This window comes from Furipterus horrens, unplaced genomic scaffold (assembly GCF_987537825.1).
Source record: "Furipterus horrens unplaced genomic scaffold, mFurHor1.1.pri manual_scaffold_10, whole genome shotgun sequence".
Lineage (NCBI taxonomy): Eukaryota > Metazoa > Chordata > Mammalia > Chiroptera > Furipteridae > Furipterus > Furipterus horrens.
In genome coordinates this window covers 34,943,220-34,959,759 of record NW_028327180.1, presented here as the reverse complement: position 1 = coordinate 34,959,759, position 16,540 = coordinate 34,943,220, and the positions used below count along the sequence as shown (strand labels likewise).

Below are 16,540 nucleotides of genomic sequence, written 5' to 3'. Positions count from 1 at the left end.
TTTCTCCTGCAAAACTGAAATGATGATCTCACTGGGCATGAAAGTGCTTCGGCTCAGCTTCCCCAGCTCAGTCCCAAAGAAATGCCCCTCGAGCCTGCCGATGCCTGGCTGCTCTGGGGGAAAGCAGTGGGAGAGGAGGAGGCAGAGGCTGCATGCAGACCGTGCCCTCTCTGAGAGGCCATCTTTCAAGCTGCTGCTGAAGGCTGGTCCCCCGTCAGGGGTCAGGAGGCCCTCAGATCCCAGGAGACCGAGGCCAAGCAGCAGCCAACCCTCAGGGAGGATCGGGGAGGCTGAAGCTGGGAGACTGGCCTCTTATCTCTCACACTGCTCTGGCTGAGTCACTCTGGCAGGGACATGCACAGAGCCCCAACTCAGGGGGAATGACGACAGCCACTGCTCATCCAAACACTACTGTCGCTGAGGTGCTTGTGAGTGTTCTTTCGTGGATAACTGAAGTCAATTAAGAAGCTGGCAGATTACCCTTCTATTCCCAATTCACAATGACAGCGGTAAAAGACACAGCAGGAAGGGGAATGGGATCGGGGTGGCGGAGAGAGTACTGTTCAGAAAAAGAAATATGTTTTCCAATATTTACAGAAAGATTATTTATATTACAGGAATGGCCATCTTCCATTTGAAATACAGGATTTATTTGAACGGGGAAACAGCTGAGATCTATAAGTCTCTTACAGTTACTTGGCTTAACTCAGCAGTCTGATAAATCATGCCTTTTCACGTGAATTGTCATTTATATTCCTGTCTCCAGAGGCCCTCCTTTCCCCACAAGGCACACTTTCAGGGTACGAAATTAACGGCACCTCCCGAGATTAACAGCCCATTTTTGTGATGGATCTCTAGGCTGCAAAATTTACTAAATCCAATAGATCAATAACTGTCACCAGCATAAATACTCTAAAAGATTAGGCAATCCTTCCATCATTTTTCTCTTATAACTTACGCATGTTTTATTTATTCTTTTATATTTTATTTTTAATATCACTGACCAGGCAGGGAAGAGCACATGGACAAATTACAAGAGTCTAGAGCAGTGGTTCTCAACCTTCCTAATGCCGCAACCCTTTAATACAGTTCCTCATGTTGTGGTGACTCCCAACCATAACTAAAGCATAGTGATTAATCACAGAAACAATATGTAACTATATATGTGTTTTCCAATGGTCTTAGGCGACCCCTGTGAAAGGGTCGTTCGACCCCCAAAGGGGTCGTGACCCACAGGTTGAGAACCACTGGTCTAGAGTCTGAACAACAGCTCTGATCCTGAAATAGTACGTGTTCCCTCGCCCCCTTCTGGTAAGACCCCATCATTACCAGAGGACAGCTGTATGCTAAGGGCCAGCCGGGTCCTGTCCTGAGGAGGTGGTAGTCTAGAGACAGTGCCTTAGATATCCTTGGCATAGTCCTATTTGCTTCTGTATGCATCCTTTGATGTAGGCCAAAAGGTATGACCACATTCATTTCACAGCATGGCCCAGAGAGGTTCAAGGATATAGCCAAGAAGGGAAAAACCAGGGAACAGAGGTCAGATCCACAGCCTCAGCAGGAGGGGCACTGAGGGCTGCTTTCTCCGCTGCTGAGCGAAGCAGGCAGCCCTTCAGTTCCCACATGCAGGAGCCGCTCCTGCTTGATGAGCTGGTGTGAGGGGAAACGCACATGCCCTCCGGGGTTGTGCCCTCACACTGCCACTTCGGAGACAGGCATGGGAGCCCAGAAGCGAGCAAACTGCCACACGGGCAGCAGGGCAGGCTGGGCAGGCCGTGCCCTCCCTGGTAGGACACCTGTTCTCACTCGGTCCCACCGGCCTTGGGGCCCCAGTCCTGCCCCAGAAAAGTAATAAACGTTACCCACAGGGAGGGGCACTGTGGCCACACCTTCAGTCCCCTCACTGCTAAGGGTGCACGGGATTAAAAAGGACCTTTTAGGAAGGGGTGAATTCACAGAGATTACAATTTTCTTTCAAGTTATTTGGACTTTTTTGCTGTTGTTTCAATAAAATTTTCCTATGAAGATACAGCATTTCCTAAGAGAATGAGCACACAGTGGGAGAAAATAGATTTGCTATTCATAAGATTAGAAGTGCTGTTCATCTGTGGGAGATCATAAGAGACTATTTTTCTCCCCAGCTTAGCATTAGTCTTTTCACGCTGATATCATGAATCAGAATGAGATGTAAAACTGAGAATTAAGCAAACACTTAGAATAAGGAGATTGTTCTGTTTATAGAAACCGCCTTTGCCTAGCAGTGGGCTATTAAAGCAGCAGACTACATTAGCAGTCAAGCACCTAAAAGTTTAGCAATCATATGATTAACAAGTTGAAAATAGCCAAGTGTAACAAGAAAAATACAGAGGCAGAAGACAGTGGTCTATATTATGGTTAATTATCAAAACGGGAAAGCTAAAATAAAACCACCACAGGTGTGGACTCAACAATTATAGCATCGGCCACCCACTGCAGGCAAGGCAGCCCCCGGCAAAGGCGCCACCCACCAGCCCTGCTAACTCACCTCTGCCATCCTGGTTGTCCTGGAATCCGGGAGGGCAGACTGCACCATGATTCGGGGCACCGGCTGAGAAAACAAGTGAGGAGGCAGGCGTGAGGGATCCCGAGGAGCAGAACAGAGACAACCAGAGGAGGTTTAATCCGAGCAGACTGGAATCCTAACAAGTCATTGCCAACGAGGCATGCCAAGCACTAGGGCATCACACTATACAAGGCAAGGGAAGAAGTAAAGAGCACAGCTAGCGTCTTACCCGCCCCCAGATCCCGTTTAGCCACACAAGACACAGGCTGGAAACAGTGACATATGTGGGGGTGGCGGTGGGGGCTCACACACTCTCAGGCTCTCTCCACTCATGCATGACACAAGACAGCGTCTGCACATACAAGCATTACAGGACGTTCTAGAAAGACGTTATTGGGAAAGGTCAGGAAAGGCTTCAGGCAGGAGGTGGAATTCACACCAAGCCTCGATGGCTGGGGAAAGCTCATGGTATAAAAGGAGGACTGGCGAGCGTGGTCACAGGATGTGAGGAGTCAGGGAGCCAGCCCAGCTGGAGTATGATTCTGGGCATAAGACAGAGCAGGACAGATAGAGGGAGAGAGGCTTTGGTACCTGAAACGAACCTAATCAGGCAATATGGTTAGGGCTGCCACAGGCGCCTGCGAGACAGAGCAGGAGGCTGAGAAGAAGGGCCTGGTGGTGGAAGGCGCACGGACTGGAGAAACACTTCAAGACTAATGCAGGCAAGTCACTAATGAGACTCGAGCAGCAGAGCAAGAGTAAGGGATAAGAGCCTGAAGCAACATCACAGGATAGGACTTCGGTACTAGTGGACATGCCATTCAAGTAACATTCAAGAATAAGAAATTAAAAATAATTAGCATCAGGATAAGATAAAGGGATGTCAGAGGAAGGAGACGGAATCAAAAATTCATTTCGTGGTGGCTGAGTTTACAGTGGCAGTGGGACATTGATGCAGACGTGATGACCTCGAAGATACCAGGAATCCACCGCTCTGTCTTTATTCCCTCAACAAACCTCTCTCCCCTTCCCAGGTCTCCCTGCTCCTAAGTGAGAGTCAGGACCTCAGAGTGCTTGGTTCTCGGAGGGCTCCATCCTGGCAGGACAAACACTGACTCCTAGTCCTCTCACAAGAGGGGTGAAAACCGGGTGCTGAAGTTGCTTTCTGTGCAGTATGGGGGTCTTGCTTTTGTTGGGTCCACAAGAAAAGCAGCTGGTCACTGATCTAAATTGCTCAGAGATATGGATTCCGTATCTTTCCATTTCCCTCCTCTGGTCTTGGGCACCCCAGGGTGCTCACAGTGGTATCTCTGGGCGTCTGAGGCTCCTCCTCTGTTGTTGAGACTCTCTGGACAGTCTACAGACACTAAGACTGGACAGCCAAATTCTTGCTTCCTACAGGGCAGGCCAAACTCTTAACTGACGGGAAAAGAGCCCACCTAAAACAAAATGTCTTGCCCTGACCACTGTGGCTCAGTGGGTTTGGCATCATTCCACAGTCCCCGGTCAGGGTGTGTGTGAAAGGCAACCGATCGATGTTTCTCTCTCATATCGATGTTTCTCTCCCTCCCTTCCCCTCTAATATTAAATAAATAAAATCTTTTAAAAACATGACTCAGTTAGGCTGGTAGTGATCAAATCACTGCATTTCTGCAGTGGGAACCATTATAACCAGGCAGGCCTTAGGACTCCTTTCAAAAGCAAAGTGTTAGAGGAAATTTATTCTGCTGAAGATAAGGAAACAGGGATAAAGTTTGAGAAGAGTCACAGAGGACAGACAACTGAGTAGGAAACAGTAGGATAAGGTTAAACAAGTGGAAGGACCTAGAGACAAACTAAAAGAACATATGCTTTACCCTGTAAACGCTGAGGAGTCCCTGGGGATTTGAGGCCAAGAAGAGCTAGAATCAGAGTTGTGTGTAAGAAAGACAATGTGAGCGGCCAGCAGAACAGTCGGGGGAGGACGCACGTGGCTGCCCACAATGAGGGCCGAGGACCTCAGCCTGTCCCTCAATTCCTTAACCAGGAAAGAGTCTCTCCCCTCAACTCTCAGGACACATAACCCCTTCCCTCTCTCAAAGAACCTCTTGGTTCCTCCTTCTGCAAGTTCTCCATTTCCCTACTCCATTGACAACACCTTGGCAATGGAGTTATTTTCAAACAAGTATCCTCCACTCTACCATACAGTCCTTGAATGCCGGGGCCACACCTTTATGCCCATTTTACGCATATTATCTGAAGTCTCCCATAAAAGGAAAGGTGTTCAGAGTATATTTCTTAGTAAAGGTAGAAAAAAAAGTTTCTTAAGTTTGAACTCCGACATACGTACATTCTTCAGTTGGAGCTTATTTAAAATAGATAAGATAGGGATGAAACATTCCCCCTTAAAGTATAAAAACATAAAAATCCTACCAATGATGGAACTAGAGCCAGCCAGGACGAAACCTTTTCTAAGATGATATAACCCTTGCCCTCCCAAATAAAGCAAGGAAACATAATTTATGCTTTTATGACTCAAAGTAATTAGAAAATTCCAGTAAACGCTTAAAAAATATTCACTGCAATGAATTCAAGGACCAGACAGGCTGTGACACTATGCAGGAGCCCCGGAGCACTCGGGGGTTCCTGCTGCTCCGATGTCATGGCCCCAGGCCACTAAACCAGAAACCTCAGTCCAAGCCTCACCGATTTCCGTCACGACTACCCACTCCCAATGACCACTTCTTAGTTAGGCAACATGCTCCATAAAGATGCCACCGGACTCCCGCCAAACAAATAAAGTGTAATCCAGAAAAAAAGGGAATGATCAAACACATCTGAAATGGCTAAAAATCATGTCAAAAATAAGGTCAGACTGGGTCTGAGTGTAATGATGTGCGTCACCTCCCGTTCATGCACTTGTGACCCTGTGCTGCCTGCCTCCCGGGTGCTGGACCATGGTGGCTGCCAGGCGCCAACTCTGGACAAGCAGGGTCATGGGAAGGCACTTCTCCAGCAGAGGGTGTGTGAAAGGTACACACTAATGAGACTGGGGGTACAGACATACAAAAGTGACCATGTGTTCATGTTTATTGAAGCTACGTGACAAGTACATAGAGATTCACCAGAAGATCCTTTCTACTTCGTATATTTCAAATTTTCCCATGGCACTGCCCTACATGAAGAAGGTAACTGAGACTGTGAGTTTATGTAACATTCAGTTCGACAAAGACTTGTCAGGCCTCACAGTGACGAGGCACCACCATAAGCACCGTAAAGAATGCAAAGATCAGAAAGATACAGGCTTTGCTCTCAACACACTAGTGATCTAGTCTGTGGGAAGGACATGCATATAAATAACTAAAATGTCAAGAAACCAGATAGACATTAAAATGGACAGTTCAAAAGCAGAGACTATTTGGAGAAAGAAGAGATCACAAATGAAAGAGGTTTAGCATACCTTCCTGAGGGTGATTTTACTCTGAGAAAGGCCTTGCACACTGAGTGGCATGACCCAGGGCATGACAGAGTCAGGAGGGCAAAAGAGCCACTTTGTGTCTGACGTGCCCCCCCTACTCACGTCTCTGCCCTGGGAAAAGCTATGCAATCATCAGAGGTCTCGGGGAAGGGAGAGGGATGTAGGCTGGTGAGCAGTGGGCAGAGGGAAGGATGGGTTAGGACGTTGGAGAGGCCTTGTGAACCTATGGCAGGTTTTCAGACAGTAAAGGCTACCAAAGGTTCCTGAATGAAGCAGTAACAAGAGCTATGTCTGCAGAAGATTAATCCTTAAATAGGGGAGATATGAAATGCAGAGAAATCAGTTAAGAAGCTGCTTTAATGGCTCGGAGGAGAGCTAACAAGAGCCTGGATTTGGATAGTAAGAAGAAAAGAAAAGAGAAATAAAAATTTAGATATCTAAAGGTGATTGCTGAGTACTTGAAAACAATTGGCTACAGATGGGGGAAACGGAGTCAAAAATGAGGCACGAGAAGTGGATAACAGTGAAATTAGCAGAAATAACATCGGTGTGTGTGTGCTTGTGTGTGTGTGTACACACGTTCAGGGGTGGGGGTACTTAGCTTTCTATTTCTGGCAACAGCCTGTGATGAATTCAGCACCCTTATTAAGGGCACCAAAAATACCTACAAAGTATACTGAGATCTTAAGTGAGCCATTTGTCCTTCACACGCAATGGCTCCAATCTCCGAATGCGTATTGTTTGCATTTTAATGCTCTTTTTCATATCCCCTGTGCAGCCAGTTGCCTCCTATTTCAGAAGCTCAAAACATTTCAGATCATAAACTCATTAATCCTTATGACACATCTGGTAACTATTAATAAAAATGACTGCAAAGTATTTTGCAGCTATAAATATTAAGGAGAAGTCCCAAGAGGCCAGCGAATATAAGTATAATTATCTGCCTTTCACACCAAGGCTCAGAGATATTGACCTAACGATTAAATGCGACCGGGCTGCCAGTGAGTTAGCGAGAGAGATGGCAGGGGACTGTGTTTCCCTAGACCAGGTGGCCCTGCAAGCACACCGTCCACTAAGCGTTGCTAAAACTTAACACATGAGTAGGTTACAGGCAAAAGAATTACTGAGAAGTATTTCAGGGGAAAGATGATGATCACTTCTCTTATCATATCTTGTCCTTTTTTAACTCTCCTTTTCATAGGCCATATGAATGAAAATAGGGCAGATGGCTCAGAATTTCATAACTAGGCATAAAAGCTCTTTTGGAGACCCCTTTGCCTAGAAGAAGAAAGTTTTAACTCCCTGGCATGACATGAAAGACCCTCACTTCACTGTGTGGTTGCAGCCTTCCCCAGCTTGTTGTGTTCACCCGCTCTGAACTCCCTGAACACATGGCCTTGCCAGAGCCTTCCTCTCACTGTTCCTGCCCCCAGGGAGTCATGTTCCCTTGGTGAATGCCCAGCCATTTTTAAGTCACAGCTCAAGCATGACCTACTTTTCCTGCAATTGTAGACAGAAGTGCCCACAGCCTTCAGGATGTCACCCCCAGACATACACATATTACAGCATCTATAACATCATCCCATTTATGTCTATGTGTCTCTAAGGGCAATCAAGCTTTCTGAAGGGCAGGACTGTCTCATTTATCTCTGTTTCCCCATAGATAAACAGTCACTTGATGTTTATTGAATGAATACACAAATAAGTGAATGAATCAATTACCTAAGTGACATGAAAAAAGCCAATGTGTACAGTTACAAAGAACTTGGAAAAGAGTAAGACATTATGAAATTTGAGCACAGGTGTAGATAGAGGGGAGAAGACATATCAGTTGAAGCCAAAAATAATCACTTTGACCCCTTAGCCTGAATTTGATAAATTCTTAAACGTCATTTTCTAATGGTTCGTAAGTTAACATGATCCCCTAAGTCCTTTTTAAAACTCTAACCAATCATTTAAATCCAAGCATAGGAGTATATAACAAGAGGTGTAAGATTTACTTCTGTAACAAATAATCTGATTTTCATGCTGAGGATAAACTGAGAAAAATGTAAGAAACAAACCAAGCAGCGGCAGTGTATATAAACAAAATGCTTCCTAATCTTCTGGTATGTTCTGATAAAATAACAACGGGTAAAATCAGATAAGTACAATTACCTAAACATCAACACTCAACAATAATCTAATCAATATAAACATATTTTTTACAGGTCACGTTAATCAGAGGCAGGTGGCTGGGCTGGCAGAACGGGAACTGGAAAGTCTCGGGAGGAAGCGGGTGGCACCCTGCTCTGGTCTGATGTCTCTGTGACAGGTCCTCACAGCCAGCTCCCCGCGCTCACAGGGAGCCTCGATGGACGTCCACTCTGCTTTCCAGGGTAAGCTGGATGAGTGTGTTAGCCGTGATGACACCGGCACTTCTGTTCTTCTGGCAGTTATATTTCTTATTTTAAATGAATAGTAGTACTTGAATTGATCCATCAGTCCTTGTTTGTGGAAGCCTGATACCCTCTGAGGTTGCACATATAGAAGGTGGTAATCTGGTCTATATGAAGTCTCTAAGCACTGCCACCCAGGGAGGGCATGGGCAGTCACCAGACACTGTTACCCGACCTGCCACGTGGCCTTTTCAACTGGTGACGTTAAAGTATCCATGTGTCAAGCACGGGAAGGTGATTTCATTTTTCTGACCAATATTATAATCCCTCGTAAGGTTTTTACAACACTTGGATACTCTTCCAGTTTTATCTTTCTCAAATCCACCCTCAAAACTGCAGTCAGTGAAACTTTCCAAAATACAAACTTGACCACGTTGCTTTGCTGCTTTAAAGCCGTCAGTGATTCCCCACTGCCCACAGACAATTTTTTCAGAACGGAAGTAGGCTCTGTAACCTCAGACAACAAGCGTGGCCTGCCTGGGCGTCACTGACCTCCACATCTGGCTCAGTACCTAACAACTCCCTGCTTTGCACCGTCCTACAGGGCAGCCACCAGCCACATGCGGCTGCTGAACCCTGGAAATGCAGCTAGTGTGAATGAGGAAGTGAATTTCTTATTTTACTTATTTTAATTTATAATATGTAAATTTTAAAATTAAAGTGCCTTTATGTTTGGAACAGCCTGGGCAAGTGGATCTATTTTTTCAGCCTTATGAACTCTAAATGCAGATCAAGTATTTCCGACAAAATTTAGTATCTGAATTAGGATGTGCTAGAAATGTAAAATACACACCTGATTTTGAGGACTGTACAGAAAAAAAAGATGGGAATATCTAAGTGTTTAATACTGATTACGGGTTGACATGGCAATACTACGAATATACTGGGTTAGGTAAATATTATTATTAAAATCAATATGGCCTGTTTCTTTTTGGTTTTTTAAATGAATAAGCAAGAAAATGTAAAACGACACAAGTGGCTTCCCTTCCGTCTCTATCAGACACCACTGATCCAACACAGCACTATTCTGAGCTGATACATACGAAACCCCTGCACACAGAGAGCAGTCAGCGTATCTGCAAAGTTTCCTGGTTCTCCTAATCATCAGAACACTGTGTGTTGTCTTCCAAGTAAGGTTGGCTTACTATAAACACATTTTTAAACAACCAACAATTATAGCTGACCTAAAAAAATCTACAGTTCCTACTTGTGTTTAGCTGTCCCAAAGCTATTCAGGATACAACAGTAATTCCATTTTCTTTCAAACAAAGAACCTTAAGTTTTATTAATTTACCCATTCACAAACACATACCAGGTGCCTACTATATTCTAAAGATTGTGCCAGAAGCTGGGATACCGTATGAGCAAAGCCAACGCAGTCCCCGTGCCCCTCAGAATAGGCACTCAGTGTCTAACACCTGATATTCTTATTTAATTTTAATTACACAATGCAACTAAGGGGACCATTTCTTCTGTGAACAAGTAAACTGTTTTATCAGTGGAGAAAAGTGAATGAGACCATCCAAAGGGACATTTTATTTCACCATACATATGTATTTGTTCCAGTTATTAGAAGTATTGCATATAGAAAAACTTAAGTGCCAATATTTCTGGAGTTGTCAGAAAAGATATAGTTTCTTATTTTAAGAATTTAGCTACTTTATTTTAAACTCCTTCATGATGAATGTCAACATTTATTTAAATATTTATATTAAAAAAATAGGATGTAATATTCACTTCACCCAAAATAAGGGTTGTTTTTCAAATGTCCATGAAAAATGAAGGTTGTTTACTTAAAACACAGAATATTTGTTAATCTAAAAACTTAAAAATAGGGTCTAAATCTAGACTGTCCCCAGGTTGGTATGCTATATCAGCTAAAAATGGTTTTCATATTTTTTAATTGTTGAAATAAAAGAATACTTTGTGACATGTAAAAATTACATGAAATTCAAATTTCAGTGTTATAAAGTTTTACTGGGACACAACCAGACTCATTTGTGCAGTACTGTCTGTGGCTAGTACTGAAGAGACTGTATGGCCCGCCAAGACTAAAATAATACTATCTGGCCCTTTACAGAACAGTCCACTAATCCCTCATCTATAGAATCATACAAACACATACAATGCCAATTTTTGAAAAGTGACTGCGACTGAGGTCTCTTTAATTGGCTTCTCTGCTGCCTCAAAAACTATCTTATTTTCTTTCTTTAGATAAGCTACTAACCCTGATTCTGAAGACAACTTTGTTAACTTAGAATCTCTAACTACAGTACACATTTCTGGGGCAAAGACAGAAAATATGATTTTGGAAAACTAAAACAGAGATAAGTATCTTCTATCAGTAGAAAAAGTGCCTAAGAATTCCTCCCTTGAGCAAATGGATGGAAAGTTTACAAGAAGCCCGCACTCCAGAAGCCCTGTGTGAATGTCCCTCTGCTCACTCAAGAGCAGCCGCTGGAGCACACCATATCCAAATGCACTTATGATATGTGGCACTGAATTACAGGGGAAATGCGCATATACATTATTTGTTCAAGAATCTGAATAATTAAGGAAAACCAAAGGCTAGAAAACAAGGCTAATCTTTTTCTAATTTTAGTTAGTTAAGATGATGAACCCTTAATCAAGACACAGAGATAAGCATTTCTGTGGTTCCTTCCATCAAGGGAGCCCAACATGAGTAGCCTAAGATGGCATCTTCACGCACAAGGAAGGACCAGTAGCTGGTTTGTCCTTCCCCATTTTATATAAGTAAGAATCACTGACATGAAAGGCAGGGTAACTACAAGTATCTCTTTAATTAGCTCAGTAGATGTGCAGGGTGCTGTTCTCTCCCCGCCAGGCTCTGTCTGGCTTGCACACCGGAAGCGGAGCTGACACCAGAGAAAACTCCCCGTGGCTGACAAGGCCACCTAAGCAAAGTGTAGGATACTGACAAGGGGCAGGCAGTGGGAACAAAGACAGGCCGGAAATGTCACTGTGCTTTTGATGATGGACATTAAAATCTGAGCATTAACTCTTTAATTCTCCAGATGAACCAAAGATGCCATTTGCAGTCCCTAAGTTTGAGTTACATAAATAGCTTCATCTGAACACAAACTCCTAGATCCATGAAAAAAAGCTATTATGCCAAATTAATTCAATCTAACTAATTAGAAAGCAGGAAGTTCTTTCAATTATTGTATGTGCTGTCTGAGAAACACACTTGAATATGAGTACAGTTTCCATTAATTGCAGTTCATTATTTCCCAGATTAGTTACTAAACTTGCATCAGAAGGTCAAAGACAGCAGTTTTGTCAGCTGTCACCTCCTCCAGTGCAGCATCTTTGCATTTCTGGTACTCAGACAGAAACTGATTACAAACAAAAACAAATCTCCATAAAAATGAGACACATAAGTCTTTATGAATATGGTCAAACCAAGAGATTTTGTAAAATATTAGAATCTTTGTTCTAAATCTTCTGAATAAAGTGTTAACTTCTTCCTTACAAGAAAAGATCTATGAGTCTTTTCAAATATTGAAACATAATGCTCCCAAATTGTAGCATCTTGATCTGAGAACCTGCTGAGTCCAAAGAACAAGTTAATAAACATTAATCTTTTCATTAGAGTTTCAGGGTACTTGTATCTTTTCATGAAGGAGGGAACTGAACATTCTTGTTTGAAAATGTCAAGGACACTCTGATTAAAAGCACATTTTTGATAATAATCATTCCTTCATTATACAACTTCTGCATCTCTTCCACCTAAGCTAACAAGGCAAACATGAGGAGTGAGTGGAACAAGACCTATTTCATTCCTTAGTTCTTACCTGGACTATTTTTATATTCTCAAAATCTTATTTTTTAAAAATAGAAGTGACAGAAGTGCCATAGTTTTTTAAAGTGAGTATCCCGCTATCTATAAGTCATTGTATTTATTCACAGCTGTGACCATGCCCTTCATTAATTTCATTTCTGTCATTCTGTGCCTTTCATGCCTCCACTTTAGGAGCCAGTCTTCCACAATTCTTCCACGCCTTTGGTGTTGCTCTGCTGTGGATGCTTATACAGTCAGATATAAATAACTCCTTTAATCTTTCCTCATAAATCATTTCTGACATTATTCTCTGAAATCATTCCAGCTGGTCAATGTATTTCTAGTAGCAACATATCCAGCACCAAGTGCAGCAATCTAAGCGTGGTCCAATTATGCCAAAGAGAACCCACAGGTGGTGTTTAGTGGGTTAGTGTGCGTTTTTCATTATTGTGACTCTTTCAGAGAAGGAGTTTTAAGTCTCCGAACTAAACTTGGACAGAAACAAGAAGGAAGAAGTTTTCATGGTTTTCGTCACAGGTGGGAAATGGAGAGAGAAATGGTTTTAAAATTGATGAAAAGAGCAAATCAGGGGTAGGGTAGAAATAAGAATGTGCTATCACAAGTGGATTGTTTGGTTACCATGTTATCTCTCTGTGGATCCTCAGGCCACTTCGGGGTGGTGGTGGTGGTGGTGTGCGTGTGTACATACGTGCTGTTTCACATGATAAATCTTAAGCGACGTTATTTATTATCTTATTATCTCATGCAATATCAATACCAATATTTATCACTTCCCATACTGTAAAATTGATCCAGATTCTAATTTCTATTTTTAGGTATATGCACTGATTTCTATTTTTCGAGGTTTTGTCTTTGATGTTATTCTAAAACCTATAAGTTTTAGCTACCAACTGAGCTACCGAGCCAGGGCTCAATAATACCTGGTTTAAAGAGAGAGAGAGTGTGATCATATGCTACTCTGACAGAAGTACATGCTTTAGAAGAGGGCGATAACAGGTGCACTCCTCTCTAGCACAGGGGTTACTATCTCACTTCTGGGCTCCCCACTTTAAGCAAGACCCTGGCAAGAAAATTAAAGAATGGCACAGCACGTATCATGAGATGCAGCTGATGACTCTCTAGCTGTAAAGTCTGGAGTAAGCCTCAGGGAACCTCCTCCTCCCCTCCCTTTAACTCCTGAATACTAGCAGAGAAATCTCCGAGGCACAAACTGGTTGGAAATAAGTCAACATTTTCCCTAGAATATTTCGAGCTTCCACAAGGAGGGGAAGGCTAGATTATCAATAAAAGAAGCTCAACTTTTAGGTTTCAAATCTAATTTCCAAGTGAATGGGATGTCATTAGAGTAAAAAGACTGGGGAATAATAGAGCAGCCAATACCGCACTATTCCAGTTGCTGTTATCTGAAATTCCATTGGCACTAAAGTGCTGCATTTCAAAGGCTAAATACCATTCAGGTGTAATAATTTAAAGTATATTTAAAGTGGTCCAAGTTACAAAACCTCTATGTTGATATTGTCATTTTAAATTATGATTTATTCTTCTTAGAGCTTTAGCAGAGATAGTCATGAACTGAGGTGAACATAAGCACCTTTGATCAACTAAATCCAAAATGATAGCCTAAGTTTTTACCTCTTTTAGGAACAGTTCCTTAATGGAACTAACATCAGTCTAGGAAAGAAAGTTCATCAACATGTCTTACTGTATCAAATCCCCACTCAGATGTGACTCTCTCACCTCTAACTGTACACAGAGTCCTTCGTACCACTGCAGGACACCTGGTACACGCACACTATCTGATATTATAATCTGCACACATGTCAAGGGTGGTCAGCTAACCAGGACACACTTGGTTGTCACTATGGCCCTGCCCTCAAGGACTGCATCTGGAAGGGAGAGAACCAGGAAGCAGAGATGTAACCATGAACCGCATGGGAAACATGAAGTGCGGCAACGCAACGCGCTGTGCATGGTTCCGTTTGGTAGGCAGGGCCACTCTAAACTCAGACTCACTTCCTCAGAGTAGTGTTCCGGCCACCCAGAGGTGCACCACTCCACAAGAGGTCTGGAAGCCACACAAAGACTGAGGAAAGAGCAGTCCAAGCAGAAAGAAAAACTCTAAGACCAAAAGGAACTGCATGTGTTACTGAGATTAAAAACAAACAGAAAGTGGCCAATGGCTTAGTGTGGTGAACGAAGAGGAGACTAAAGGGAACAAGAGTAAAGGTCAGAGCACCAGGTCACACAGACTACTGTCAGCCACAGTAAGGGACTTAGATTTTATTCCATTTCAGTGAGAAATGGTGGAAGGTTTCAAGCTATGTACCGTAAGGACGGTAAGCCTTTGGAAATCACTTTGGCTGCTCTATAACCGAGAGACTGTCATGATGCAAAAACAGTGTCAGACAGACCAAGCAGTAGGCAGCTGCAACAGTCAAGAGGTGGCGGTGGCATGGCTGAGTGACGGGAAATGGCGACGGTCGGAGGTAACCGACTGGCAGCGGCACCTACACAATTTCACTGATGCTCTGTTTGTAAGATGTAAGCAACGAGGTGGGTGTTTGCGCTACACACTGAAGAAGGCATGTCTTGTAGTAAGTAATTTGTGTGTGGGGAGTAAGTAGACTTGTGAGCTGAAACAAACAGCAGTGCTTCAGATTTGTAAAACGTGTATGCCTAACTGATACGTAAGAAGAGAAGTCGAATGGACAGTGAGATCCACAAAGCCAGAGTTCAGGGGCCAAGTCTGGGCTGGAGATGGGAACGGGAGCACTGTCAGTGTATAAACAGTTCAGCCGTGCAACTGAATGACATTACCCAAGCAAAGAGGTTAAAAAAAAAAAAAGAAAGAAAAAGAGGGCCCAGGACAGAGCTCTGGGCACCTATGATGGCTTGATGGAGAAAGTGGACCTGGAAAGGCAGTCAAGAAGGACCAAGCAGGCAGCACATGTCGTGGTGCTGAAGAAAGCCTCGAGATGCAAGTGTTCTGAGAGTGTTGCTGCTGGAAGGTCCTGTCGATGGGGACAGGGACAGTGCAGGGAAGATGCTGCTCCCTGGTGACCCTCAGTGGAGCGAGTGTTTTGCAAACCAGTTGGAACATTTTAGCTCCACTATTGGGCATCTTCATTAAGTCTAGTTTTGTATTTATCTTTTCATTTATTTATAAAATATAAACACTTGGGACCATTTTCCCCAACAGCTTTGCTCATATATGCTTAAAAAAAGCAAACTGAATAAGCAAATGCTGCTCAAAGACATCCTCAAAAGAGTGCAAGATTAACTCTCTTAAATCGGACATTACAAATTACAGTTATCCTCCAATCACTAGATTGTTCTTAATGTGTTTCTAACACACTATTGTTCTTCCAGAAGAAACAATCACTTATTGTCAAACAGTAAAAATAATTACTTATTGTAGCAGGTGATTTGACTTGCTATATCAAAAACTCAGTAAAAAAAAAAAACAAAAAATCTCAAGGTAGCTTAAAAAAAATAATTATAAGTGTAGTAGGCTGATTCAATGACTTCCAATGCCATTCCAATTTCCTGTGATGTATATAACTCTGTCTTCACCAAACAGCAATTGAAAAATGGTAGTTATCAAACTTTAATGTGAATAAGAATCACCTTGACTGCTTAGAAAGGCAGATTACAAGGAGCCCCAGATGAGGTATGGGTTGAGATCAGGCTGTATATATATATTTTTAGTTACCTTTTTTAAAAGTTACATGGGGCCCTGACTGGTGTGGCTCAGTGGGTTGGGCGTCATCCCACAAACAGAAAGGTTACTGATTTGAGTCCCAGTCAGGGCACATGTCTGGGTTGTGGGCAAGGTCCCTGGCTGGGGGCGTGCGTGAGGCAACCAATCCATGTTTCTCTCGCACGTCAATGTTTCTCTCCCTCTCTTTCTTGTTCCCTTCCCCCCTTCTCTCTAAAAATAAATAATATCTTTTTTAAAAGTTACTATGGAAATTCTGATATAGTCCATGAATCATACTTTGCAAAATAACCATGTGGAAGGTTAGAACAGAATAATATCTGTAATAACAAACATTTGGAAAAATTACTTTTGCCTACTTCAACCTTATCAAGTATCAGACCTGCTATTTCTTTTAGCTCTCTTGCTCATAGACTCATTTTGATATTTGTCAAGCACCTGTTGTATACCTAGATAAATTTAAACACTTCCAAAATCTCAGTGTTTAATTTTTTTCATCCGATATGTGTACATGTATGCTTATGTATATGCTTATATAATGCTAGACTGAAAAACTATATAC

The 16,540-nt window shown here is 42.8% G+C and overlaps 1 protein-coding gene across 1 annotated transcript in view; it reads right to left on the bottom strand.

Annotated features, from left to right (window-relative positions):
* Positions 1 to 16,540, bottom strand: part of KIF13B (kinesin family member 13B) — a 172,005-nt gene that overhangs the window by 5,822 nt on the left and 149,643 nt on the right. The window contains exon 38 of the mRNA XM_090289006.1: positions 2,525 to 2,587. Within this exon, the coding sequence (XP_090145132.1) occupies positions 2,525 to 2,587 (63 nt within the window). The remainder of the gene's footprint in view (positions 1 to 2,524; positions 2,588 to 16,540) is intronic.